Here is a 27,028-nt window from a genome sequence, read left to right as displayed (position 1 = left end):
TCGGCACCATAAGTGAGGGTAGGCAGCACACACTGGTTGAAAACCTTGGTGATTCTCAAGTATTAAAATATACCAGTTACTTACTTCGAATAAGGAGTCTCCTAGAGAGTTTCAAACTATCATTGGAAACACAGTATAATATTCTGAAATCCCATATTACTCTGAATTAAATTCTGTATTGATAATATAATTAATTTTAATAATATTTATGAAATAACGTAGGACAATAGAAAGTCCTTGCGTAGGACTAATGATTGTGTATTTTATACCAAGTCATTTCTTTTGACGATGGCATCACACACCAAAGGTAGGTGGTAGGTACGTTTACTTAAATAAATAAATAAATTTTCGTATGCAAAATTGCAAGTACATCTAACTAACCTCAAATCTAAAAATACGAAAGAATTTGTAACTTTTATGTGACCGAGAGTGGGTGTGCCGAAACTCTACTGCATCACTAACACCAGCTCAGATCTAACGCAAGCTTACACTAAGTACTATACGAATTATAGTTACCTACAGTTACACTGAACTTTAGTACCTACATAGGTATTTGAAGAATAAAGTTCATTAATAATTTGTTTACTAACGAAAAGGCTTTATTTTGTTTGATACGGGTCATGATGCCATTTGGTGAATTTCACACGATCTTTCAATCTGAATAATTTCAGCTGAATGCGAATAAATTACTTGCTTCCACATTTCTTAAGCCCAACTTTATTGCTTGAAAAAGTTAAATAATGAAAAAGGGTAGAAACTCCGAGAAAGGTTTTTACGCTTCCATAGGCGTTTATTAAAATAACTTAAAGAAATCTTGTTAAGGCAGCTGTAAGCTGAATAAAAGGAAAGATTTAATTAGTACTTTCCATCTTCCCCCATTCGGGAGTTACGCCTATCTGCAGTAAGTATTTGCCTAATTCCTAAAGTTTGAGACGAAATTTAGGTATGCTTGAGTAAATTTGTATCAACATTCATTACCGAAATATTGTTGGGTACCAACAATATTTCGGTAATGAATGTTGATACAAATTTACTACTATTTATACTTAAGTAGATTAATACACTAAAATGTTTTGATATAAATAAAAAAGATTTTTTATTCCCTATAAAAATTCATCAGGGATAAATTTCTTTGACACGAAAGAATTCATAATAAAATTCTGTTCGTTCGGTATTTTTATCACACATTTTATGGGCCCTTTAATCAAGTTTAATTTCACGTTTTCGGAGTTTTCCCCTCGTTCCTTTTTCTTTGAGACATCGGACAACCAGCTCTTTGTCCTTTTACAATTTGTTATTAGCGTTTTCAATCGATTGCTGGTGCTGTTTAAAAAAGAAATTCTTGAAAATTCTAAACACCGATTTCGGAAGGAAAATTCAATCAAAGGCCAGGGTGCAGAACAAAGTATCCCAGTTGAATCTCTGAATCGATATTTCTTTAAATAATTTTGAATTAATTTTAAATTTAACGTAATAGGTAAAGTAAGTGGTTAAGTATAGGTACATTACATTTCTCAACTTTGTTTCAAAATCATGTTATGCGACTGATAGATTAATTATGATCGGTTGATAATGTACCTTTGTGTAAGTACCAATACTTACATGTTTTTTTAAATAGCTGAATTCAAAGTAGGTACATAACTCACAACTAGCGACTTGCCAGCTACAACCAGTGTCGTTATAATATTACTATGTTAAGTGCTCTACATGCTACCAGGAAATCGTTCTCGATAGACCTTAAACGGAGTGGTTGAAAGTTAACGCTTCGATGGCTGTCGTAAGCCCTAGCAGCGTCGAGTGGGCGCTAAGACGCTTACGAACCTAGATCCGGGAGACAAGGCACGCCCGGCCGACTGAGGTGTTTACCTGCACTAGTCTAGAACTCTAGATCGGAACGTCACGTCCAACTTGTAACGGGTTTAAATTTAAACCCAGTAAAGTGCAAATTGCTTAGAGACTAGGGATGTTAAGGGTCAATGGACTCTTTCTGTAAAATGGCATCTAAATAGATATTATGTGTATATAGGTACTTAGTTATATTATAATTGGAAACTGTTTAAGTTATTAAGTATGTCTAAATTTATTTTTTATATGAAACTGTTGTTGTTGTTGTCTCAGAGGAAGACAAAATAAAGTCAAGTATTTTTACTTTACAGAGATCGCGATAATGAGCTCTAAATTGTCTAAATATAATTTTTTGTAAGATTTTCCTACGAGCCTTAAGCCTAATCTTTACAAATGTTAATAAATAAAGAAATACCTAGGTACCTACTTAAATTAAAAATGTTAAAGATGCATTCTTCGACAATAGCAATATCTAGCTATGAAAACATCATCAGTAAATTTAATTTAAAAACAAACCTAACCCTTGACCTCATCAGAGAGTCGATACAGAGATAAAGCGAAATTTTAGTTGTGCTCGCGATATGCCGAGACTCAAGCGTCTTGTGTTTCGAGAATAACACTTTTCTTATAAATCTCTCTACATTTTACAACAAATGTACCAACCTTAATTTAATTCAGTAACATTTAATATTTATTTACCAGAACCCAAAATACTGGTAGCCAATAAACAGCATACCAAGCAGAGTAATCACAGTACCTATTAATAATGAATGGTTTAAAAGTGCTGGTGCGCCGGATGAGTCAGAGCAAGAAGTGGGAGCCGCTGGCGAGGGTTGGCATCCTCGGGGTACCCTTCGAGAAGGGACAGAAGAAGTACGGTGTCAGCGTCGCTCCTGCCGCCCTGAGGTGCGCCGGGCTCGTCGAACAACTGAGGCAGATCGGTGAGTGCCCTGAGATATCTTTGCTTATTGGATGTAATTTTCTGATCTAAAAGTTTTATCCCACGTAAGAACACTCTATGATCTGCAAATGATCTCTGAGTATCTTTATGTTTAGGGAATACTATGCATCGAACAATAACGAACGCACTATAGTGTGTGTACATTCGGCATGACATCAGACTGGTCCCTCAAAAATAATACAGTAAACGATCCATGCGTCTGAACTCCAAACCTAAGTACACTCACAACTTGAATAGTTTCACCTGCCATTAACGTTCCATCTTTTACGGGAACTTTTTCATTGCTCGTGAGTATATAAACAAACCCATAACCTCTTCCTTCCCCAGAGGGTCTCGACGTAAAAGACTTCGGCGACGTGGACATCCCCAAGTCCCCGCCGAGCGCGCGTGTGGACAACATGGAGCATCTGGAGCAGGTGTCTGCGTGTGCGCAGGCGCTCTCCGTGCGTGTCGCTGAGGTCCTGCGCGACGACAGGGTCGTCGTCACTATTGGCGGAGACCATTCTATAGGAGTTGGTAAGTGTAGATGGCTCTGGAGTTTCTTTCAGCCATTCTTCTTCTTGTTTCGGGCGAAGGTCACACTTCTTTGTTATCATCTTACACTCGACAAGATACACTTTCTCTAAAGGTCACTTTCCGAATAGGGAGTAACTACATAGCAAGGTATATCGCACTACGGAGTGTGGACAACATGGAGCATCTGGAGCAGGTGTCGGCGTGCGCGCAGGCGCTCTCTACTCGCGTCGCCGAGGTGCTGAGAGATGGCAGGGTCGTCGTCACTATTGGCGGAGACCATTCTATTGGAGTTGGTAAGTGTGCTTGCAATGATAAAATGGCTCTGGAGTTTCTTGCAGCCATTCTTCTTCTTGCTAAAGTCAAGCCTGGCGCAATGGTGTCGGGCTAAGGTACGCTTCATTGTTATTATCTTAAGCTACGTACAAACCGGGCCAACGAACGCCCAACGAACGCCAACGGTTATCCCAAAGATGGATATTTATCATACATAATACTGGGCAGATTGCAGCAACGAAGGTCAACGAAACCCGTTCGTTGGCGTTCTGTAAGCGGCTTTACAACCGACTAGAGATATAGGTACCTACTCTCTCGCTTGCAATGATAATATTATGGTTATGGAGTTTCTTATTGCCCTTCGTGTTCCTAGTCAGGATTGGCGCACTCTTTAGGTTCTAGCTATAAGTAGCTACTAATTCAGTAGGTTTTTTTTTTTTTTTTTTAAAGATTTTATTATCACTCCACAGACTTTATGTCCGTGCCTTTTTGAGAGATCAATATATTGTGAGAGTTTGGTTGTTTTTTATCTTCATCTTTTAACTACTCACTACTCAATGTGGAAGCTTATAATATATATATTTTATCTTTTATATATATATACCTATATATTATTAATATTTTTTTTTTTTTGCACTCCTGGAGGAAAATCTACACAGACACCTGGGAAGGGGACCCAGGTAGTGTCGGCCTTTAACCGACTAAAAACCCCCAGTTGTGCATTTCTTGTTTTTTTTTTTTTTTTTTTTTCTTTTTTTTTTTTCTTTGTTTCACACAGTCACACTTACAATTATAATGGCAACAAACATTTGAAGGGTAGGGCCAGTGTCAGCTGTCTTCAGAGAACTTAACAGACGCCTGTCAGTGGCCACACACTCCTTTTGTCATCGCTGTTGTTTTGCCTGGTGTTAATGTGTGACAGTGTTCTTAAAACTATCTTAATTTTATTGGTTAGTTCTTATACAGATAATATTAATTCATGATATACTATACAATACCTACATATCAAAACTATACAATACATGCTATATACTATACATAACAAAACTATAAAATACATGCAATACGGTTTGGCCGTCATTATAAAATTAAAATCAAAATTCTCCTATTCCGCTCCATTTTGCGTTGCCAAAAGCCTTGATTGCTGGGCAACGACCTCTTTGTCCCGATTTTTTATTGCCATCTTTAGGTTGTACTCGAGGATCCGTTTCTTCGGTGCTGTTATTGCCGTTTTAGCGAGGTTGCCGATAGCGTCCTCGGTGTCATCCGCATAGTAGGTGCAGGCGGAGGTGTGCCTCGACAGCGCCACTACTGCGTGAGGTATGCTATCGTGCAACTTTATTTTATCTTTTGTTTTTATGATAATGACGGATTCGTACGTCAATCCCTGTGCTTCGTGTATGGTTAAGACGCGTGATCCCGTTCCTTCTCCAAACCCTTGGCTGGTCAGGGTCTCTTTTTCTTCCTGTGTATGCGTCAGGAATAGAGTGTTGGTTTGGGATTTTGGAATTGCTGCGTCTGTAAACCTTTTCAGCTGCAGGGATTGGATACGCGTTGTGGCTGCGTATATGCCTGAGTATACTTCTCTTAGGGCGTATGCAACATCCATGGGGTTTCTGTATGAGCACAACAGCTCCTGGGTGATGTTTGCTACCAGTGTTGGGCGACTGTACCTTAGTTCGAATAGGTTCTCTCTGTCTATGTACGGTAGCTGGTTGATGTCTCCGATTAGAGCAATATCACTGGCACGGGACAGGCGGGCGGCAATTACGATTGCCCCGAAATGGTTCATCAGGGCCTCGTCAATTATCAGGCGTTGGCATCCGACATGTTCTCTAAAGCCGTTTACTAGGACTGATGCCATCGTACGTACCCTAGTTCTAACCATGTCCCCGATCCTATGCGCTAGCCTGTTTCGTATATCGACGGCCGCCTCAGTTGTCGTGGTGATAATGGTGTCTTTGCTCACATCGAAGTTATTTACCACCCAGGTTGTCTTCCCACATCCAGGTACCCCGTTCACCCAAGTGATGGTGGGCATCGTCCAGCTATTCCAGGTAGCGTTAATGGTTTCCGCTTTTGCTAGGATTTTGTCCTCTAGCATAATCCTGGTACACTGAGCTACGACCACCATTTGGTTGTTGTGTGGGAGAGTGAGTTTCGGGATGTTGCGTTCCCAGGGCACGAATCCGCATTCCTCGCTATAAGCCGCCATATACGCTCCAGTCATTTTGCCTCTGAGGACTTGGCAACTACTGTTATCGTATATGCAGGCTTCGGCCTCCTCGAGTAAAACTTTTAGCCGGCTTTCGTTCTCTTGCCTGTAGGTCTGCATGATCGTTTTGCAGGACAAGAGATTTACCTGCTTTGTGGCGGTTGTAATTGCCATAAATTCGATGGCGGCATTCTCTAGATGGTCGTTTGAGGTGGTAGCTGTTTTCAGCTTCGGTGGGACCACCTGGCCCATATCCGCTCGAGTAATTTTCCTCTGGGCAAGCCTTTTTCCAGTTTTAGGTTCTCTGGAGATTTGGCGCCTCTCGGGTGTCCTCTGTGGTTTTCCTATAAGGCTTGAGGCAGCTGCTTTAAAAGCCTGGAGGAACCCTTGGACACGCCCTTGCGATGTTAAATTGTGCATCCTCCTTTCCATGTTCCGTTGTTCTGAAGCGGCGACAGCCCCAGCGGTCATCCTCTCCTGTAGGCGTTCAGATCCGGTGACCAAGTATTCGGCTTGTTGGTGGCAGTTGTCAATGCCCCTCGCAAGTATATGACCTTTGAGAAAGCTTAGATCTTCGCCTCTAATTCAGTAGGTTGCTGACCTTGTCATACCAAGGTAGTGAGGTCGAGCTTCATTGTTATTACCTATCATCTTGCAACTGATTAAGCTAAGTAGGTACTTCCAAAAAAGCCATATTTCACATTCCTTAAAAAAACTACCTTCAACAGTCAATTCTGAATCTCTAACTGTAACTTCCAGGCTCGGTAGACGGCCACTACAAAGTGAACGAAGACATGATCCTGATCTGGGTAGACGCGCATGCCGACATCAACACCAACGAGACCTCAGACTCCGGGTCTGTCCACGGCATGCCGGTGGCGCTGCTGTGCCGGGAGCTGTCCGACTACTGGCCCTACCTGCCCACCATGGACTGGCAGGTGCCAAGGTAAGGAGAAAACGGAAAAATGGAAGCGAGCCGTTAATATTCTGAGGGAAGGAAAATATGCACCATGTTTGAAAAAAAGTGTCCGGACAAGACCCTTATATTATTATGTTACCGCATTTACAATCCAAAATCGCTGGCACTAAGAGATTGGACTGTGGCTCTGGCAGCGTAAACCTCATAACATCGTTACACTGGGGACAATAATTTACTCTTAAATGTACTTATACTTTTTTCAGATTTTCAATCAAAAACCTTGGCTACATAGGTTTACGCTCAGTCGACAGTTATGAACGATTAGCGATAGAGAAATATAACATACCAACATTCGCGATGGAAGACGTCGACACGTGAGTAGACTGTAATGATTTATTACTTAACCTATAATCGATAATGTGTTAATTCAGGAGCGATTGGGGCTTTTTTTGGAACTCATAGCTTTAGAGAATCATATTTTCTTCTAGTCAGATCACCTTAATACTTTACGAGTACCTACTTATACCTACAAACATAAAAATACGCCTAAATAATATATTGTAGGTAACTAACTACATACCTAGTTACTAGTTACAAACATCTCCTCAAATTTACGACATCTAAAATTTTTACTTTTACTGTCTTATTCAATAGAGTAAATAAGTTGTTTATTTACAAATCGGTTAAATATAAATCGATTTGATAAACTTCTCTCCCCTCAGCCTATTGCACTACCAATCACTTTCTCGACATCACCAAAGGTTAATTGGTAGAGAATACTACTAGCATTAAGTTCGCCTTTGTACTTATTTGTTTCATATGCAATAAATAATTTATAATAATAATAAATAAGCAATATCCACTGTTTCCAGGCACGGCATCAAGAGCTCGGTGCAGCACGTGCTGCAGCAGCTGGACCCGCGCGGGGAGAAGCCCATCCACGTCAGCTTCGACATCGACTCGCTGGACGCGCTCGAGGCGCCCAGCACCGGCACACCAGGTCTATAACGCTCACTACGATACTGGTATTCTACGCGTGAATGTATGTGAGATACTTCTCGGCGACAAGTCTCTGAGACTAGAGTAGCGGGCGTATCGTTATGGGAGAAGGGCATATCTCACATACATTCACGCGTATACCAGTATCGTAGTGTGAGGCCCTTCTCCCATTACGATACGCACACGCGAATCTAGTCTCGAAGACTAGTCGCTGCGAAGTATACTTAATACATATGAACATATTTATTTTGTAGTAAAGTGTAGATAAAAACCATCGTTGCTCCAAAATGGATGATGGGTACTTAAATGTACTCCATTGTGGGATCTTAATCTAGGATATTCATTACTAACCCACCAAGGCGCAGAGGTCGGTCGAAAACAACTTAGATTAGATCCATCATCGCTGACCACAAATTCGACGTTGTCTCCTGGGCGACGTACCTAGGTAGGGCCTCTTGAATAGTTTATCCACACTGGATGTTGCGTATTGCATAGGATAGTGGCGGGAGAGTAGTGGGCCGTGGAAGCGCTCCACAGACGCACAGAGGTTCAACTGTCATCATGTCAGGCGTGTTTTAAATGAAAATCTGTCCGCTGCGCCCCGGCATAGTGTGCGAAGTTACAAAATACCCGAACCTTTTAGGTGTTACCTATATACATCAAAAATAGTTTCCGGTTTTTTAAAAAAAATATGAATATAACTACTTACATTTTTAAATCACTCATACAGACAAGACATCAGGCCCTGCTTGACTAGACCCGGGGCGGTTTCCGCTTCCATTACCTTTCTAAATCCAAGATTGACAAACTAAACCACTCCAACCCTCTACAGTCCGCGGCGGGCTAACCCTGCGCGAAGGCATCAACATGATGGAGACAATCTACGCCACGGGGCGGCTGCGAGCCGTGGACCTGGTGGAGATAAACCCGGCCATCGGCACCGACACCGACCGCCGGCACACTATCGACGCCGGCCTGAGCATCCTCAAGGCGGCCCTGGGGGCGCCCAGGCGGGGGACCGCGCCTAAGGGCGTGCTCGACTTGCCCAAGCCGACAACGGCGTAATAAGTCTTGTTGGGTTTTGTCGGCGTAGTCGTAAGTTTGAATAAGGCAAATAAAAAGATCAAAAATTGCGTGATCATCTCTTGTTTGCTGAATCACCTGACACTCCTAATACAGTGACTCTTGTGTAAGTATAATTCGGCGAGTTTTTACTTGATGTCTTTCCCAAACTGTATGTTGTACCTATAGGTACAGTTAATAAATGTATAATATAGGTAATAGGTATTTACTGACCTACTGTCTGATGTCGTTAATTTAGTAAGTACCTACTTTACTTCCAAAGCTAATAAAATTGTTTAAACCCAAAGGCTACAGCTATGGTATATTTTCATTCTCTACCTAACACCTAAAAACCTATTACCTAATAGAGGCAGCTACGTGTAACATTATAACCATACACATACAGTCACCTACATATACCCTATACACCTACCACATAAATGACCGCTTACTCCGCTAATTTATTTTCTGCAAAAACACCAACAAATATTAATTAAAATTCAATAATATTTTGCCTCTACTCCATCACACGGGCACGGGTCGCTCGGTGTTTAATTGGCCCCGAGGGTTTAATAATTGGGTAGGCTTTCTCTACCGCCCCGACCGAAAACGTGGGGCGTTATAAGTTATTTATACCTAAGTAGTAGTTTGATGTGAGTGTCTGGATGTTATTTGCGATTCAGGGGACTCGTAAAACGAAGTTTCGGAACATTGCTTACCACGACTCTATCTTGTTGTATTAAAGGTACCGATTACGAGAGTTCTCGTCCGTCCGTTTTTGATGAAGTTGAGTAGGTAAGTAACCCTCCAGTAGGTACTTGCATTGTAGCTCCGAACAGACGGACCGCTTATTAGTTTCATTACTTTTTTATATCCCGGGTAAAGCTTAAAGGGAAAATGTATTCACAGATTTCTACGTACGACTAATGCCAAAAACGGTCGGTTTCCAGGATCGATCATTTCTCCGCGTTAATTATATGAAAATAATTGCTAGCTTAATTAAGTGCGCTGTACATACCGCCTAGGTAGGTATTTACAGTATACAGGGTGGAATTTAATAAGGGAACTTTCCGAAGACAGGTCAATGTACGTTATAAATTAACCCGACATATAATTATCTAGCAGCTTTTACTACCTATAGCCTATAGGTAGGTACTATGGATAGATGATAGCAAGAGAAAAACAGCTATACTACACATGGTACTAACCTAGGTATTTTACTTTAGAGAAAGTAACTTACTTTGCACACACTGTGAGAAGTTCACTAATAATATTTCATCCTGTACAAGTTAGGCGTCGTGCTGAGCCAACGTAGCATGGAAGTGTAATCAACATTCTAATTAACACAGATAATATTAGGTTAGGCAGTTCCGAAGATGGCAGCGATAATTAATGCCGATATTAATGAACTTTGCAGATTTTGATTGCCTCATTATTTAAATTTATGAACATATTTCGGTTTAAGGTTTAGAGTTCATAATTAGTATTTTTTTTTAAAAGCCACTTCCCCCTCTTAAATTATTGTTACCGAATAGCAAAATCCAATTCGACGCAACACAATAGATCATGGACAGATGAATAAAACCAAAAAAATAGGATGTTGATTTTATTGCCGATCACTTCATTTACAGTCCAACTTTAGATGAACAGATGCCATACTGCATATTAGATATTAGACTTTAGGTAAAAATCATTTTTGATACGACTACACACAGTTCATACCTAATGTCCAATATGGTATATGGCCACCATTAGGTCCGCGGTCCACTACCAAATACATACATTCACATCACAACCACACTTTGTGCAAACATCTACCCATTCTTAATTACAATTAAGTATTTAAATATCGTCATATCGATGATTTATTCATGAACGCTGAGGGATGAAAATATTAACATAGCAATATGTTGCTCATTTGGAACAGGTAGGTATGTGAAACTCGGTTTTAGCATAGAATAACATGATTGGCCCTTCATTAGTATATTTAACTAAAACATAAACCCTTCTTGTTTTGTTAAAAACTGCATCAGGTACTATTATTTATTATTGAATATATCTATTTTATACAATTGAATATAGATACGACCTAAATGTAATGAGAACAAATTTAAAATGAAGAAGGCAAAATATATTTTGATGATCAATACGCTTCTTTTATTTCATTTTATTCTCAGTTAATAATCATAATAATATTGTTATTCGTATAGGGATAGATGTTTTTTTACATTGCACTCACTACCACATCACAGCAAGCAGAAGCCATGAAGGCAAAAAATCTAAAGAACCGTCAAAACATAATTAAAATACATCTCGGGAGACAACAATTTTTCTATTTTTTTTACAATTTCACGCCTATTTACTTGTGTAAACAGACGATGATATAACACAATATGTGACGAGGTATAACAAGTCTTAACGTAAGATAATAAATCGGTGCTAGAACATTCTAGAAGTTGACTTGAGCTCGGTAATGCTTCTGGAACTTGTTGGCTCGCACGGACAGCTTCATCTGCCACTTGGCCTGCACCCGCTTCATGAAGTGGATGTCGCGGGCTTTTCTGAAAATAAACACTATCAATAAAATATAACGCTTTTACTACAAAGTCTAGAATGTCCTAAAACTAATGGATTGGGCTATTCAAATGCCTTATGCATCCGTATAAAGTCGATAAAATAAGTTCAACTTTTGTTGTTATAATATTTTTTTTCGCGAATTTTGAAATTGATTTCAATTTCAGGCTTAGATATACCATGCTGCAAATGTAGGTTTCGGCCCAGTATACCCTTTTTGCAACACCCTGTATAAAAATACATTATACTTAATTATATCGTGAGCTATGAAGTAAATCATGGTTACTGAATTATAATTGCATAAATACATTGCATATTTCCATTACTTCCATACTTACGTAAACAGGTTGTTTAGTTCAGTGACTTTAAACCGATTAGCTAATGTTATGGATCGATAATCAATCCAAACAATCTGCATTTATATTAGTCTATGTACTATCCCTATTATTGATCATCAGTAATACGCATGGAAGTCGTTAATAGATAACGACTATAATACTATTTCTGTAAAACTCAACAAAAATATAGGTAAAACGTGACGCCTCTAGCAAGGGCGTTCACGCCACCACATTAAGTCCAGTAGTGGCCGATTTGGGCTGTTGATGATGATCTTTCAGTGGTTATGAATATAAGACACTCTGCCAAAATCCGAATCAGAAACTTTTAAAGTGAAACTCGCGGTTGATACATACTCGATACTCGAGGATCAGGGGGCTCAACTCGCAAACATAAGCAAGCTTATTCCAATATCGTCACTACAAGATTTTCAAGAAAATGAATGAGTAACTAAACGTCACTATACAAAAAGTAACCATATTTTTTTATAGTGACGGTATTGGAATGAGGGTGACATTTACAAAGTGGTCGACATACTTGGCGGCGAGCTCCTGCTCCCGCGGCGCCCAGCCGAGCGCGCGGTACACGCCGAGCACGCGGTGCAGGCGCCGCTCCGACTTCTTCAGCACCACCTGCCCGCCGCCCGACACGTGCTGCTTGTAGTATCTGCAAGTTTACATGGTTGTTGAGTAAGTTTTGAATTGATACTTTTATTGATGAAGCATGGAAAATAAACTGAGCCATACAAAGCACTGTGTCCTAAATTTTGGCCAAGGGAAAATAGTTCCCACCTTATATTTAACACTAGTACCATGAATTACGGGCGGAAACCAATGTAAAAATTAGTATTAAGGCTTAAAAAAAAAAGGCAGAATTTTTAAAATTAATCGGATGAAAGGGGAATCAACATTTCTATGCCTTATGTCCTAGATTAAGCACTAAAACGTAATGATGGTGATAATCATGTACTTACTTCATAAGTGATCGGTGTCCAACAGTAACACCAGATGGAAGCACCAGTTGGAAGTCATCTCCGTCCAGCGCAGCAGGTCCTTCTACTTCCTCGTCTACATCCATGTCATCTTCTCCTTTGTGGTCAGGGTATGATGCGCTGGAATAGTTAGGTTAGGATTACTGTTGGAAATGCAGACCAAATATTTTTTTTATATTGCCACAAAAATTGTTTCGGTTCATTCTATGTCATATACAAGAAAATGCATACTTTACGAGGGCGATACCGAAATGATCGGGAATAGAAAAAAGTACAAAGATATCATAATATTATTTACTTTTATTGTTTTTCAAAGTAGTCTCCGTGACATTCAATGCACTTTTTCATTCGATTAAACCAATCATTGAAACAGTAATTCCAGTCTGAAGTGGATACTGTCAAAACAGCTGATTTGTAAGCTTCGACCGCCTCTTCTGGGCCGCTAAACCGTTGACCACGTAGCATATCTTTAATTCTTGGGAGTGTAAAATAATCATTGGGGCTCAGATCAGGGCTATACGGAGGATGGTCCATCAACTCCACGTTTTCCATATTTAAAAACGTTCTTGTTTTGCGAGCGGTATGAGAGCTTGCATTATCGTGGTGAAGGATTATACGACGATTCGGGTTAGTTTTACGAAGTTCTCTTACGACTTCCGGCAAACAAACTGTTGTGTACCAATCAGCAGTAACCGTCCTTTGTTCTTGTAATGGAATCGTAGCCACATGGCCAGTTTTCGATACAAACGAAGCGACCATTTTTTTCGACACGCTGCGTGAGCGAATAACTTTTGTTGGCTTGACCTCACCTTCGAAGACCCAAACTGCCGATTGATGTTTTCTTTCGGGCTCATATGAATAAATCCACGATTCATCACTAGAGACGATATTGTAGACAGCATTTGAACTGCCTCCATTGAACCGTTGCAGAGCAGATCGACACCAATTAACACGAGCCGACTTTTGTTCCTCGGTCAAACGGTGGGGCACCCAGCGCGAAACTAACTTCTTGACACCCAGTTCTTCATGTAAAATGGTTTGAATGGCTGTCATACCAATGCTGAGAGAAGCCCGAATCTGCTCGTATGTCACATGTCTATCTTCTTTTATTAACTGGCGTACAGCATCGATGTTATCTTGTGTTACCGCTGTTTTTGGCCGACCAGTAGAAGGGACTGTGGTAAGAGAGGAACGTCCACGGCGAAACTCAGAATACCAACGATATATAGTCGTTTTACTTGGTGCTTCAAGTTTATAAATAGAAACAAGCTCGGCGAGACATTGTTCTTGAGATAAACCTCGACGAAAGTTGTGAAAAATTATTGCACGGAAATGTTCCCGCGTAAGCTCCATTTTTTACACCGACTTGTCAAATTCAAATGGTCAATACTCTTTTATTTTTTACTTTTTTTAAAATTCGAAAATGGAATTATGTTTGATAAAACACTACATTTGATACACCAAAAAGGTTTCACTCTAATTTATTCCTAAGTATTCTATTCCCGATCTTTTCGGTGTAGCCCTCGTATTGACATCCTATTCTAATATCAGCTTACCTGTAATCATAATACTCTGCGTATTCAGCTAAGGCCAGGCCTTCGTGTAGCATCTTGCAGTGTCCCTTGCTGACCATGTGAGCGCGCGCCGCCTCCATGGAGTAGAATGTACGTCCTGTCTCATTGCACCATAGACACATGTAGCCTTGCGAGATCTGAAGTAAGAATAGTATGATTTTAGAAGAAGTGTGGTTAGAGTAAGTATATTCAAGATAGGAAAAACAGTTTTTCATGCAAATTGGTAGAGAACAGTAGAATGTTGTGTGGTAAGAATTTCTAACAAAAAATGAGTGGCACTTCCAATGTCACAACTGGTTTCCATATTTTATGAACATGTCAGCTTTGAACCATAATGGAAATACATAGACACCAATAGACATTGTGATATGCTGTCTGCTGCAACCTCATGTCATCTGCCACCAATTTGTACCTTTAACCTGAAATTAAATCACACCACCAAATATACAAGCTTCTATAGCTATTAAGCAACCCAATATTAAATTTACCTTCTCTCCTAAGTACAGGAACAGTCCTCTGACATCAACACAGTACTCAATGTCGGGTATGAAGAAGGAATGCGTCTCGGACATGTGCTTGAGGTTCTTGACGAGGGACTTGCTGTGGTGGCCGCAGAATAGGCAGTCGCTGGGCTTGATCAGCGAGTCACTGCCCTTCATGCGGCACTCATCCCACTCGTCTGAGTCCAGCTGGAATGTAATTAAAAGTTGTAGACTTTGTTGATAAGTTTTAAACTTATTGGAAAAAACTATTGCGGTTTTTATGTGTTTAAGAAATGTAGGAAAATTTTACCTCCTCAATTTCCGAGTCAGTTTCGACATCGTCGCCAGATGCATCAGGGTTTAGAACAACAAATTTTCCAGGTTCAGCAGCAGCAGCTTTTTGTGCTTCCACCTTAACGAAACTATCAGTATCGGAATTGTTGCTGTTTTCTGAATCTAGAAGGTATTGTTCCTCGGCCTGTTTGTGTTTCTTGCTGTTCAAGTGGTTGTTGTAGGCGTTCTTGGTGTTGAACAACTTTGAGCAATACTTGCAATATTCGGAAACGTCGCGGTTCACTTCCTGAGCAGATTCTCTGTGCTCCTGGACGCGTAGCTCAAAATCCTCCAAAGTAATTGGAGGTATACTGGCCACCTTCCTCTTCAGATTATATCTGTGCCAATCTGACTTGTAGTGCTCACGCTGTAGCTCTGGATTTTTAAAAAGCACTTGGCAAGTGATACACGTAAATGATCCCGACATGTTTGAATAGTAAAAAAACTGTGGATGAGTACTAAATAAGTATGAATGAAGCGATGGGTAGTTATATAGAAAAATCTATATCTTAACTGAAAACACAATAAAACAGATGCGCGATGAACGATAACCACACCAAGAAAGAAAATACCTAATGAAGTTAGATTGAACGTGCGTGCATGTGTGTGAATTTGACATTGAGTTGTCATTTAAATATTCACAGATTAAAATTGAACGAAACTTATTTACACTCTTGTAAAAGTTGGGCGAGGCATCAAGGACGTTAAGGTTGGTTTAAGATTATCAAGGGCTGGCTAAGGGTGAGAGAGCTTAGGGCTGGATGAGGTGAAGGATTAGTCAGCTGTGTGAGCGTGACCCTGAGGGAGAGTCGTATTTCTGCCTCGATTTAGGCTTCACGATTCAGACATTTGAAATCATCTCAAAGTTCAATATTTCCACATTATTCAATGACAGGGAGGATGAGGATGAAACCAAGGAACAGTATTTCACTAAGATGAAACGCTTTACCATATTTAAAGTGATTTTGGAACGTGTGTGAGTTTCCTCTTGGTTACTGGGCCCAAAACAAAGTCCTTAACTGGGCCTGAACGTGTGTGTAGAGAACGCATAAACAATATTAATTATGATATTCTGTGGATATTCCTAATGACAATGACACACCATGCAACGTCATACGTCAAACTGTCAAACAAACAGCTGGCTTACAAATGTCAAAATATTTAACAACTTTTTCTTTTTGGAAAACTAATTTGTTTCCTCTATTATTTACAATATTTACGCCCGTCGTTGAGTAAATGTTGTTATGTTCATCAGATTATCTGCCTTGAGTAGATAACATTTATAAATAATAATTTGCACAATTCTAACTTCAGTGAGTTTATTAGTTTCTCAATAGAAAATGTTAGAGACGGACGAAGTAGATGATGATTATTTTACCCCTTTATCGAGGTAAGTATTGACTCCATTGATCCTCTTGTACCTACTTTTTGACGCCCTCTTGCATCAGTGAATAATAATGTGAATAATATTTACAAATAAGTACCTAAGTAACTGTTTTGTTGCTCATCACCTCATCACACTCATGAACCTGTGTTATTGTTTCAGTACATCACTGGCTAACATATTTAGTAAACCAACTGATCCCAGTGAGGAAAACTCTTCCTTAAAGTATGTACCTCCAAAGCCAGCTGTAGGTCCAAAACCAGAAGATGTTAAAAACACTGAATGTGTTCTAGCTTGTGCTCTTTTTGCATATGAGTGGTAATGTATTTTATGATCAATTATTGTTATGTAAAACAATACTTATAATTTTTTGAATTTACATAGTTATTTACCAAAAGTAATATAAATTTTCTTTACAGGTATAATAATGTTTACACTTCTAAAGGGAAACTTGGATTTGCTATCATGAAAATTTTAAAGACAGGTGTTATGAAGATTTTACTTTATGATTCAAATAAAGTTACTTTATCCTGCACAACAATACAGCCATCCCTGAATGTGAAAAGAAAAGGGGACACATATCTCTCTTTCTATGACAATGCACAGAAATATTGGAGTGTTTGTGGCACTTCTCAAGAAATTGATAAAATTGTTCATACATTACAAAACTGTGATGTTACAATCCTACATATGCAAGATGAACCAAAACCCCGGGATATTCCAGATAATTTGCAAAAACAATCATATCCCATGACAATGGAAAGTCAAGATACTAGTAAAGGCAGTGATACAGACTCTTCTGTGAATAGAAAAACTAAAGCATCAATTCTTAGTAGAATGGCAAGCATGGGTCACTCTATTTTACCTCCACAAAGACTGACAGACAGGACAAGTGACTCTTCAGATACAAATGAAACTGAAGAGCATCACAAAGTACTCAGGCATAAACCTACCAAAAGTATTCCTAGAAAACATCAAGAAAAAATATCTACAGACAGTGTAAAGTACTCTGGAGAATCTCAAAATAATATGTCAATTACAAAGATGGAAGCAAAGCCAGAAGACATATCTTATCTTACACTATCCAGCAACAATCTCCTCCCACTACCAAGCACAAATATTATTAGTACTATCAGCACTCCGAATGATATGTCATTGCTAATGTCTGAACAAAGAATAAGCAACAGTGAAATAAGGATGAACATTGGCAGACTAACTGATAAAGTAGACAACATTTTAGATAAATTGAATGATTTAAGAGTAAAAGAGACCTCAGCTAATAACTGCTCCATTGAGATTTATCAGAAATTATTATCTGAATATGAAAACAAAATAAAATTGTATGAAGAAGTTATGAAAGCTAATGGATTATCAGTTTTTGATTTGAAATCATTAGCAACTGGTAATGATACATCCAAAGGTATAAAATCAAATGACCTTCAATTGAATACAGAAATAGAAAATCTCAGAGGACAAGTGAGGGATCTTAAAAAAAGTAATGAGAGTAAAGATGAAGAAATACTAGAACTAAAGAAAGATATTAATCTTATTAATTGTAAACAAAATGAAGTCAATTCTTCCCTGTCTAAAACAAATGAACAACTGATGGCTGAGATCAGAGAACTGAAAATAAAGAGTGAAGATTTGAAAAAATGTGAATCAGATAATAAAATGGACACAAACGAAAATAAAAATACTGGTAATAGAATCAAGGGAATCATGAATGATACATATCAATTGATTGCTGCTAGTTTTGAAAACAATGACACACCATCATATTCTGGTTCACATGTAAGAAGCACAGTAGCAGCAGTGATCAAAAAAGTTACTTTAGAGGTTTTAAAGGAGTAGGTACCTAGGTGATGATGATCACTAGGTATGTACTATGTCAGTAACTAATAGTAACTATGATTACCAGTCTACAGTACAGTGCCATATTGTATTATATGATTACATTCCAGATATATCGTTTTCAGTAGCGTAAATAGGATCTAATAATACTATGTTTATAAAATTATGTATTTCCGAATTAATTTGTCATATCAAAGATTTCTAGACTGGCAGAAGAAACCCGAAAGACAGTCAGTTATTGAAAATTATGAACTAGCAAACCGCAAACAGGTTTTAAGTGTGGAAATAGAAAGCAGGATCCGTAAGTTAATATTTTAACTGGATGAGAGATAAGATAAAGTGATTGATATGGCCTTTTATAAATAAATAGGTACTTATAGTCCTTATTCTTAACTTAAATGTATGGTCATTTTTAAGTTATTAATCCAATTTAAATAAAGCAATATCTACTAATTTAGTTGTGTAACTTATCTTAAATAAAATGTAAATTACCGACCGATTATGTTTTATTTTAACGACAACTTTCCTTTTCTTCTGATTATCCAAAATAAAACTAAATTGAAGGGCGTTTTGTACCTACATACATACCTAGAATTTTTATTTTCATGTCCGCGGTCTTCTAGGTAATAAATAATATATAGGGTAGGTATTGCACAGGTCACTGTAGACCTTAGAGTAGGTATATGCTGTAGTAGACTGATGACTGACCGAGGAAGAGAACGCCCGTGAGGGCAAGGAACACTGGAACATAAGGCCCCCGCGCACTAGGCAGCCAGTCGGGCTCCCATACGCGAGTGCCTAGTGCGAGGGGGCCCTAAGTACTTATGGGACATTGTTAAAGATTTTCAAAATGTTATTAAAAATATTTTACACAACAGGGTTTAAACTTTTTTGTTCTGTTACTCTTTGTCGTTGTCACTTGTCATAGTTGTCATAATGTGAAAAAAAGCTATATTGCTTGCTTTATTTTGTCCAAGTATTAAAATCGTTTAAATAAATTATTATTAAATATATTCATTTATAAACACTTTCGTGGTTCACAGCTTCTTCATGTAATATAGTTATTAAAGTAGTAAATCATTTATATTAACTATGAGTTCGGAGGAGTTACAAACTTCTTTAAAACAGTATACTGAGCAGGTAAACAATACCTAAAAGTAAATTTACATTTTACTACGGAGCTTATCTCGTTATAAATATGTCGGATACATCCATAAGACCTACTGTAAAATTATTATAAATGTAAATGTGTGATTAATTGTTAGTCCTGCTTTTCTATTACTACTACTATTTTCTTTTCCACAGCTTCAAATGATCAAAGAGGCACTTAAAGTAGCTGCTGATACTGAAAAGGAGTCTTTATTCTCTCTGGAATCAGATCTGCAGCAGCTAATAGAACTAACCAAAGAAAGTATAGAAGCAACTCTTTCTAAGGAGCCGCATGTAGAAAAACATACAGACAAGAAGCCTGCTGTACAAGATACTAACAGCGAGTTGGATGATGAATATGCTTTATTTATGGTATCTGAGTTTTTATACTAGCTTGACTAAACTAGAACATGGAATATTAGCCAATGTATCCTTAGATATATTTGTTTTTATAAATTGTAACCTGTTCTATGGCTACAGAATACAACCAGATTTAATAAATATAAGATCTCAAAGCTTACATAAAAAAATAAAGGAAATACCTGATATTAAATGATAGATAGCTGATATTAAAGCATTATGCAGAAGAAGTTATTGCAACTCTAAACTTACATGAATCTGTTGCTGGTTGACCACTGGTAATTTATATGCAATGTTACTAATAGTGCCTAACAGCAGCATTTTTTAAATTTCAGCAAGAGATGGCTAAAACTGGTGCTTATGAAGAAAATACAAAACAAACACCAGAGTGTTCTGATGATAAAAACAATCCAGATGAGAGTGGTGAAGAAAGTGATATAGAGGTAATGGTCATAATTATAATTTTAACTGTTTCTGTACTACCACAAAAACTTAAAACTCGGTTTAACAACCAAAGGGCTCAAAGGGCCTTACCACAAAAACTTAGACAGTATTTAACAGGTGTTTACCGCTGTCAAACGCCTACAAAATCTGTCAAATTTCGTTTTAAATACTTGTTAAACAGTGTCTAACGTTTTTTGTGGTAGCACAGTTTATGTTTTGTGATGGCAGAACACTGGTGATAAGTCACATAGATACAGAAAACATCATTATGATCATAACTTCCCCACCCAGTCTATATGACACATATTCTAAGAAGAGGAACCTATAATATAAATATTGAAATTGTTATGAGTGTTTCATTATTGCACCTATGTTTTTAGGATGAGCTGGCAACATTGCTGGGAATGAAATGTGCTGTGTACCACACACACCGGTGGGGCGGCCAGCCCACTCTGTACAATGCCATGGTCAGCACAGTTGAACCTCGTCAGGATGATGACCAATTCAAAGACCTGCAGGTTTGTTGGTTTTCATTGAATTTATTGGACTCTGAATGCTTTTGTAACAGGGGTAGTTGTACTTACAGTCATAGATTTTATTTTAAACTTATGTCTTGAAAATCAATTGGTATTGTGTCTGATTTTACAGTATTAGAATAGAATAGAATAAAATTTTATTTCAGACTACGTCTACTAAAATTTGTTGTTGTGAACTGGTTAATTATGTTTTAATAATTTCAGGTGCGGGTATTATTTACTCACCCGACACATGCAGAGATGCTGCCGTGCCCATACTTTCTGGATGGAGAGTGTAGATTTAGTGATGAACAATGTAGGTGAGTCCGACTGAATAAGGTCAGTACACTTTTTTTATACCTACTGCATAAAATACATGATTTTATTTAAAACAGTTGTATTTAAATACATAATAATAAACAGAACTAGAGGAATGTGGCCCAGATACCACCACTGAATGTGGCATTGTTTTGCATCACAAATAGATGCTACTAGCTTGATATTGGGAAGAAACTAAAATACTTCTTTCAAACTAAAGATTAATTTACTAATACCAAATAACTTATAAGGTAATTGAGTAAAGTATCATTTACAGATATTCCCATGGAGCAATTTTTCCATTATCAAGTTTGAAAGAAGCCATTGAACCTAACTTTGAATCAGTGAAGATTGGAAGCAGAGTGCTTGTGAAGCTCAAGCCACCTGAAGGAGAGGTATTTATAATTATAAATTATATTTAGAATTTAAAACATTTAAGTACTTATACATATTATTACGCTACGCTTCGCCGACGATATAGTCTTGTTTGCTCCGTCCGCATCAGTTTTGACACAAATGCTACAAGACCTTAGCACGGCCAGCCTTGAGGTGGGGCTGAAGATGAATAGGTCTAAGACTCAAGTCATGACCAATAGCGTCAAAAGTAGGGTCGAGGTAGACGGGCAGAAAATAGGATATGTCGATGAGTATATCTACTTGGGCCAGATAGCATCCTTCGAAAACAGGCAGGACAAGGAAGTCGAAAGACGCATTACCAACGCCTGGAAGAGCTTCTGGTCCATGAAAGATCTAATGAAGGGTACTCTCCCTCTAACTCTCAAACGCCAACTCATCGACATGTGTATTCTGCCTGTCCTAACCTACGGCGCACAGACTTGGTCTCTGACCGAACATCAGAAGTCCAAACTCAAGGTTTGCCAAAGAGCGATGGAGCGTACTATTCTTGGTGTACGAAGGATTGACCGGATCCGGAATACCACGCTACGCTCCTCGACTCGTATCACTGATGTGGGCGCACAGACTGCGAAGCTGAAGTGGGCCTGGGCAGGCCACGTCTGTCGCATGCACCCGGACCGGTGGGCCAGAATTGTCACCGAGTGGGTGCCCAGTGATGGACGTCGGCGTCGCGGAAGACCCAGACGGAGATGGCGGGACGACCTCGACAGGTTTTTGCCTCAATGGCCGAAAGAAGCACTGGATCGGGAACGGTGGTCATTTTATAAGGAGGCCTTTGCCCAGCAGTGGGACACAATACAGGCTACATAAAAAAAAAAAAAAAAAAAAACATATTATTATAATTACAGTCTTTGATCATTCAATCACTATGCTTACCTTACAGGATATAAGTTTAGCACGAAAGTCTACAGAAAAATACCTTTTATGGCACCGAGCAGTGGTGAAAAGTATTGAAGAGGAGAAAAGAACATGCCTGCTGAAGCTGGAGCAAGCGCTTAACACCGGGGAGAAGAAGAAAGCTATCAGCGACGAGTTTACAGTCGCGTTTGAAGAGATATTCCCTTTGAAAGGTGAGTTGATAGGACAATAATTAGTAAATTAATTATTGGAATACTTAACACATTGAATGCCGACTACGCAATATTGCGTAACCAGTGATACGAGGTTCCATTGGTACTCAAAGAGTAAAGTATTATTTATTTGGCGTAAGCCATTATGTGTGTTACTTACCATAATAAAAACTTGCTAATCTTTGATGTTAGTGCAATGAAATTATTGACTGTACTGTTTCATTTACAGACGACGCAGCATCAGACTCGGACTCTGAAGACAGCCTGAGCGATACAGAGTACCCAGAAAGTAAAGTCAATATTTCGACCACGGACAACCAAACCCTTTTGATAGACAGAAGCTTGCAGACCAGTGGCCCGCCCTTGGGCGAATGGGAGCGACATACTAGAGTGAGTATGTATTATTTTAGTTATATGGAGTTAATTAAGCAAGTGGTGGCTACACAGGCTAGCTAGATACATAACAAATTGCTTAAGACATATAAATTTAAGGGAATGAAGGAGTGCATCATCATCACTCACTCCACGTCAACCTTATCACAGCATGAGACCGAAGCTATCTTGAACCCTGTCATTGCTGCGCGCTATGCCGCATTGTCTTATGGGGCCTCCACAACTCCTCAAGCTCTCTTATAATTCGTTGAAGAATGCCACATTCGCCAACAGTCTTCTGTCGCAAACGACTTCGTTCAGCCTGTCCACCAGAAAAAAAAACGCGTCGTTCAACGGCTTTTGGATAGTTCATGCATTATGCTTCTTTCCATGTCCAGGGTATAGGGTCGAAGCTGATGTTGGCGATGGGCTACGTGGCGGGCGCGGGGCTGATCGCAAGCGACGTCATTAGTTACAGCCACCATTTTATATTGATTCTTTATCTGGGGTGCTAGTTAACGCATGTTGCATTCATAAACGAAAACTACCTACCTATCAAACAGCCGTCATTTTGTTTTTCTTTCGTCAACAACGCCTAAATAAAACGCGTCGTTCTCGGTTGTCGAATATATCATACTATAGTATGCTTCATTCCACGTGCAGGGTATAGGTTCCAAGCTGATGCTGGCGATGGGCTACGTGGCGGGCGCGGGGCTGGGCGCGCGCGGCGGCGGGCGCGTGCTGCCCGTGGAGGCGCGCGCGGGGCCGCCGGCGCGCAGCCTCGACCACTGCATGGAGATGGCTGAGAGGGAGAGGGAAAGAGACCCGTTGAAGGTTGGTGAAATTTTGCTATTAGTCCATTATGAATCCAAGTTGTGTTTTTAGCAGCAGTTTTTACTCTTTCGTGTAAAAACTGCTGGACGGAATTTCATTAAATTTGGTATGCAAGAAGCTGGCACTCTGGAACCTAAACACATATATTTTGGTCCATAATTCCCACGAGATAACTTCAGGCGAAGTCCGCACTGTATTTTACAAACGTAGGTGAATCCAATGTAAAATAGCATTCACCTGTTACAGGTGGAACAAAAACTGAAGAGAATGCAGAAGAAAGAAGAAGAGCGAAACAAGAGAGCGTACGAGAGGGAGAAAGAGAGGGAGCGACGCAACGTGTTCAACTTCCTGAACAACACACTTGGAGACAAGTCCGCCTCCGAGCCCACCACAGCCAATCCCATGCCAGACATAAAACAATCGACGAGCAAAGATTTGAATATAGAACAATTCAAAGTAAATGAAGAGACAAAACGTTTAGAAAGGGAAATAGTGAAACTGAATAGTTCTTTACAAAGACAAACCGCTGGCTCTAGTGGTCATCGCGGTATCAATGTGCAGCTCGCTGAGAAAAATAAAGAACTGAGTGTACTCAGAAATAAGGAGCAGCAAATAGCGAAAGAGCAACGACATAGACAAGATAAACAAAAGATGACCGTGTTTTAGATTATTATAACTATAGAGTCATCTAAATACATCTTAAACTGACATAGTTATTTTATCAGACGCAATCGAAATGTAAATTGATTCAAGAGATTGTTTTGTTGTTGAATGTATGTATTTATTTACATATTAATTAAGTTAATAAACTAACACCATATTTTAACTCTCTGTATTTTTCTTTCATAGCTTATCTAAGAAGTTTAGGTAAATGATTAAATAAAACACTTCAGATAATTACAAATTTCTCTATTTACATATGTGATGTTTTAGTTTAAAATAAGCGTACATGGCGTAAAATTACAAACAATATATGAAATATTTTTTTATAAATTAGATATTTGTACTATTAAACACAATATTACAAAGTACTTATACATTGTTAATGGGTTGTAAATGTGTGACTAGCAAATAATATTTGCTGAAATACAATTTCTAAGTTTAGTAGCAGTGGGTCGTGTTGTGAAAACTTAAATTTATTATTAATCTACAATGGTACCTAATTTAGGTAATTAAAATCGAGACTTCAGGAGCCTAAATCAATTAATTAATTAGCAAGCATTCCTTACATAACTCGTAATTTTAGGGAAATAGAACGAACCTTAACTTCATAGTTAACTAGTAGCAGATTAAAAGAAACTAAAACCAGTGTAACAATTTAGCTTTTAAAAAAATATTATTCACTAGTACGTGCTATATGAGCAAGTTATTTGTACTTTTCATTGAAGCAGGGCTCGCAAGTAAAATATAATAAAACATTATCTTAATATCTAAAAGTGAAGCACGATGCCAATACAAGGTAGTGACCCATCCAGTGTGAATGGACATCCGACCACTTCACACATTACGTATTGACACGTGCATTTTGTCATGTTAAGGTTATTAGGATGTTAAGGTTGCTATTACCCGGGCCTTGCTCGCCAACAAACAACATAGTAGTTCCAACCTACACAACTATATGCTTATGCATTGAAAATTCACAATATTAAAATTAACTAAACAAATTCATCACAGAGATTTGCTAAATCCTCATCATTATACCCTAACACCATCACCTTCCATTCTCACTCAATCATTCCATCTTAGATAAAATTGCATTAAAGTTTTAGTGCCTATAGGCAATGGAGTATAATACAATAGAGAGTGCCTAAATAAAAGAGAGACATTCTTTGTACTAAACTAATCGTCTTCACATTAATAAGTACGAATACATGAGACTCTGCCTGAACAAACGCTGTGGGTGATGTTTGTGATGTCTTTATTACGTATTTGTGATAAGCGACCGCCCGCAGTCCACACGTCGCTTCAACACACCATATTGAGATTCAGTGTCAGCGTGAGGGGTGGCTCTGCACTGACCTCAACCTTACAAATACACTGGATAGAACCCGCCAAATTACAGCTCGTTAACTTTAGCTTGGTAAGCTAACACGCTACCCAACATACTAATATCTCCTTGGAAATCAGTGCTGTCTGCCTGGCTACAGTTCACAGCTACACTCATGAGGTGCTGCTATTGGGCACGGCGGTGGCGCGCAGGCGGGACACGACGCAGTTGATGGCGGCCTCGGTACTGTCGAACACGGGCACGCCGGAGCGGTGCGCGAGGTCCGCCAGGTAGTGTCGGCCGCGGTTGAAGTCCTTCACCGCCGTCTCGCTGTACTGTTGGGGGAAATGGTGAAGTTAGATTTTTGTTTTTGAAGGTACTAGAAGGGGTTTAAAAGTATGATTTCTATACTTTTGGTTGTAACTACCTATGTTACTTTAGAGCCGAGTTAGATAATTATACTCTTTAAAATAGTTTAGAACGTCTTTGCAAGAAAAACTCACGATGTACCTAAATAAAAGTAAGACAGTGTTGTTATCAAGAGTTTAAAGTTCAAACTACTTTCTCTTGCGACCTACATAGCTCGTCTCGCCAGATTAACAAACGCAAAACTTTCACTTTATATTTTCTTTTCAAACAAAATATCTTTCATAACTTAGCAAGAGCGCGAATAGACACATTAATTAATGAAAACTTTAGGTATTCATAAGTCACTAAACTGGTAAATAAACTCAATGAGCTGGTCAATGTCGCATCAACATGCGACAAGCAATCATAATCAAATCACAGTATCATCAGATGACACAATCCCATTATGTCCCAGGAAGGTACGGCCTATGATATCAGAGGAGCTAGTATTCAGGCATGTCGTCATGCCGCGAGTCATGGGGTTATCTTTGAGTTTAACTGCCGATATAATTGGTTATTGACTGCGGCCTTGCGAGGGCCATTGTAAAACCATTAGGGTGATGTCATGAAATCGCCGTCAACTTTTTATAAAAATATGCTAGATATCTTGGTAGCTAGTATTTTTGTACTGTAACTGTGAAACTAAGATTTAACGAAATTCATATCTCAATAATATCATATGATTTGCATAAACGTAATCGATCGAGATTCGTCAACATTATGATAGCAACGATAAGTTAATGGAAATGGATGACTTTGATTAACTGTCTATGAAATCAATAGATTGATTAAACAACATAATGCAACAAAGATAAGATACTTAATTAATGCTTATATTC

The 27,028-nt window shown here is 38.8% G+C and overlaps 5 protein-coding genes across 11 annotated transcripts in view; 3 read left to right on the top strand and 2 right to left on the bottom strand.

Moving 5' to 3' along the window:
* The first annotated feature begins 2,399 nt into the window (after positions 1-2,399).
* Positions 2,400-8,866, top strand: LOC105391222 (arginase, hepatic). 2 transcript variants are annotated; one of them, XM_048625799.1, is made up of 7 exons: positions 2,400-2,786; positions 3,134-3,193; positions 3,487-3,615; positions 6,570-6,756; positions 6,993-7,103; positions 7,602-7,729; positions 8,561-8,866. In XM_048625799.1, the coding sequence occupies exons 1-7, from the start codon at positions 2,612-2,614 to the stop codon at positions 8,791-8,793; spliced, it is 1,023 nt and encodes a 340-aa protein (XP_048481756.1). In that variant the 5' UTR covers positions 2,400-2,611; the 3' UTR covers positions 8,794-8,866. The 2 variants fall into 2 exon arrangements, with proteins under 2 accessions (XP_048481756.1, XP_011560978.3); XM_011562676.3 differs by lacking the exon at positions 3,487-3,615 and having other exon boundaries at positions 2,401-2,786; positions 3,134-3,322.
* Positions 8,867-10,383: 1,517 nt separating this feature from the next.
* Positions 10,384-15,661, bottom strand: LOC105391223 (zinc finger protein 622). Its single transcript, XM_011562682.3, has 6 exons — positions 15,058-15,661; positions 14,754-14,954; positions 14,248-14,402; positions 12,674-12,811; positions 12,238-12,366; positions 10,384-11,351 (listed from the first exon to the last, which is right to left on the bottom strand). The coding sequence occupies exons 1-6, from the start codon at positions 15,505-15,507 to the stop codon at positions 11,240-11,242; spliced, it is 1,185 nt and encodes a 394-aa protein (XP_011560984.3). The 5' UTR covers positions 15,508-15,661; the 3' UTR covers positions 10,384-11,239.
* A 638-nt stretch (positions 15,662-16,299) lies between these two features.
* On the top strand, positions 16,300-18,811 carry LOC105391224. Its single transcript, XM_011562683.3, has 3 exons — positions 16,300-16,470; positions 16,627-16,782; positions 16,884-18,811. Exons 1-3 carry the CDS (start codon positions 16,421-16,423, stop codon positions 18,313-18,315), a joined length of 1,638 nt encoding a protein of 545 aa, XP_011560985.3. The 5' UTR covers positions 16,300-16,420; the 3' UTR covers positions 18,316-18,811.
* A 452-nt stretch (positions 18,812-19,263) lies between these two features.
* LOC105391225 (zinc finger CCCH-type with G patch domain-containing protein) lies at positions 19,264-25,120 on the top strand. Its single transcript, XM_011562684.3, has 10 exons — positions 19,264-19,455; positions 19,621-19,836; positions 20,160-20,267; positions 20,649-20,786; positions 21,009-21,103; positions 21,379-21,496; positions 22,402-22,588; positions 22,818-22,978; positions 23,624-23,794; positions 24,041-25,120. Exons 1-10 carry the CDS (start codon positions 19,408-19,410, stop codon positions 24,458-24,460), a joined length of 1,662 nt encoding a protein of 553 aa, XP_011560986.3. The 5' UTR covers positions 19,264-19,407; the 3' UTR covers positions 24,461-25,120.
* The window catches only part of LOC105391236, a 34,939-nt gene continuing 32,599 nt past the window's right edge, over positions 24,689-27,028 (bottom strand). For all 6 annotated transcript variants that reach the window (XM_038108337.2, XM_038108334.2, XM_038108335.2 and 3 more), the window contains one exon: positions 24,689-26,116. In XM_038108337.2, the coding sequence (XP_037964265.2) occupies positions 25,955-26,116 (162 nt within the window). In that variant the 3' untranslated portion in view covers positions 24,689-25,954. The remainder of the gene's footprint in view (positions 26,117-27,028) is intronic.

Source organism: Plutella xylostella, chromosome 15 (genome assembly GCF_932276165.1).
Source record: "Plutella xylostella chromosome 15, ilPluXylo3.1, whole genome shotgun sequence".
Lineage (NCBI taxonomy): Eukaryota > Metazoa > Arthropoda > Insecta > Lepidoptera > Plutellidae > Plutella > Plutella xylostella.
This window is presented reverse-complemented; position numbering and strand designations above follow the sequence as displayed.

Bases quoted from the DNA above. Each gene is read 5' to 3' on its own strand.
- LOC105391225 (XM_011562684.3), top strand. From the start codon at position 19,408: ATGAGTTCGGAGGAGTTACAAACTTCTTTAAAACAGTATACTGAGCAG. The intron at 19,837-20,159 runs GTATCTGAGTTT...TTTAAATTTCAG, and splicing joins ATGAATATGCTTTATTTATG to CAAGAGATGGCTAAAACTGG. The intron at 23,795-24,040 runs GTTGGTGAAATT...CACCTGTTACAG, and splicing joins GGGAAAGAGACCCGTTGAAG to GTGGAACAAAAACTGAAGAG.
- LOC105391222 (XM_048625799.1), top strand. From the start codon at position 2,612: ATGAATGGTTTAAAAGTGCTGGTGCGCCGGATGAGTCAGAGCAAGAAG. The intron at 7,104-7,601 runs GTGAGTAGACTG...CACTGTTTCCAG, and splicing joins GCGATGGAAGACGTCGACAC to GCACGGCATCAAGAGCTCGG. The intron at 7,730-8,560 runs GTCTATAACGCT...AACCCTCTACAG, and splicing joins GCCCAGCACCGGCACACCAG to TCCGCGGCGGGCTAACCCTG.
- LOC105391223 (XM_011562682.3), bottom strand. From the start codon at position 15,507: ATGTCGGGATCATTTACGTGTATCACTTGCCAAGTGCTTTTTAAAAAT. The intron at 14,403-14,753 runs GTAAATTTAATA...TTCTTACTTCAG, and splicing joins TCCTGTACTTAGGAGAGAAG to ATCTCGCAAGGCTACATGTG. The intron at 12,367-12,673 runs GTAAGTACATGA...GTAAACTTGCAG, and splicing joins GGACACCGATCACTTATGAA to ATACTACAAGCAGCACGTGT.
- LOC105391224 (XM_011562683.3), top strand. From the start codon at position 16,421: ATGTTAGAGACGGACGAAGTAGATGATGATTATTTTACCCCTTTATCG. The intron at 16,471-16,626 runs GTAAGTATTGAC...TTATTGTTTCAG, and splicing joins TATTTTACCCCTTTATCGAG to TACATCACTGGCTAACATAT. The intron at 16,783-16,883 runs GTAATGTATTTT...TTTTCTTTACAG, and splicing joins GCTCTTTTTGCATATGAGTG to GTATAATAATGTTTACACTT.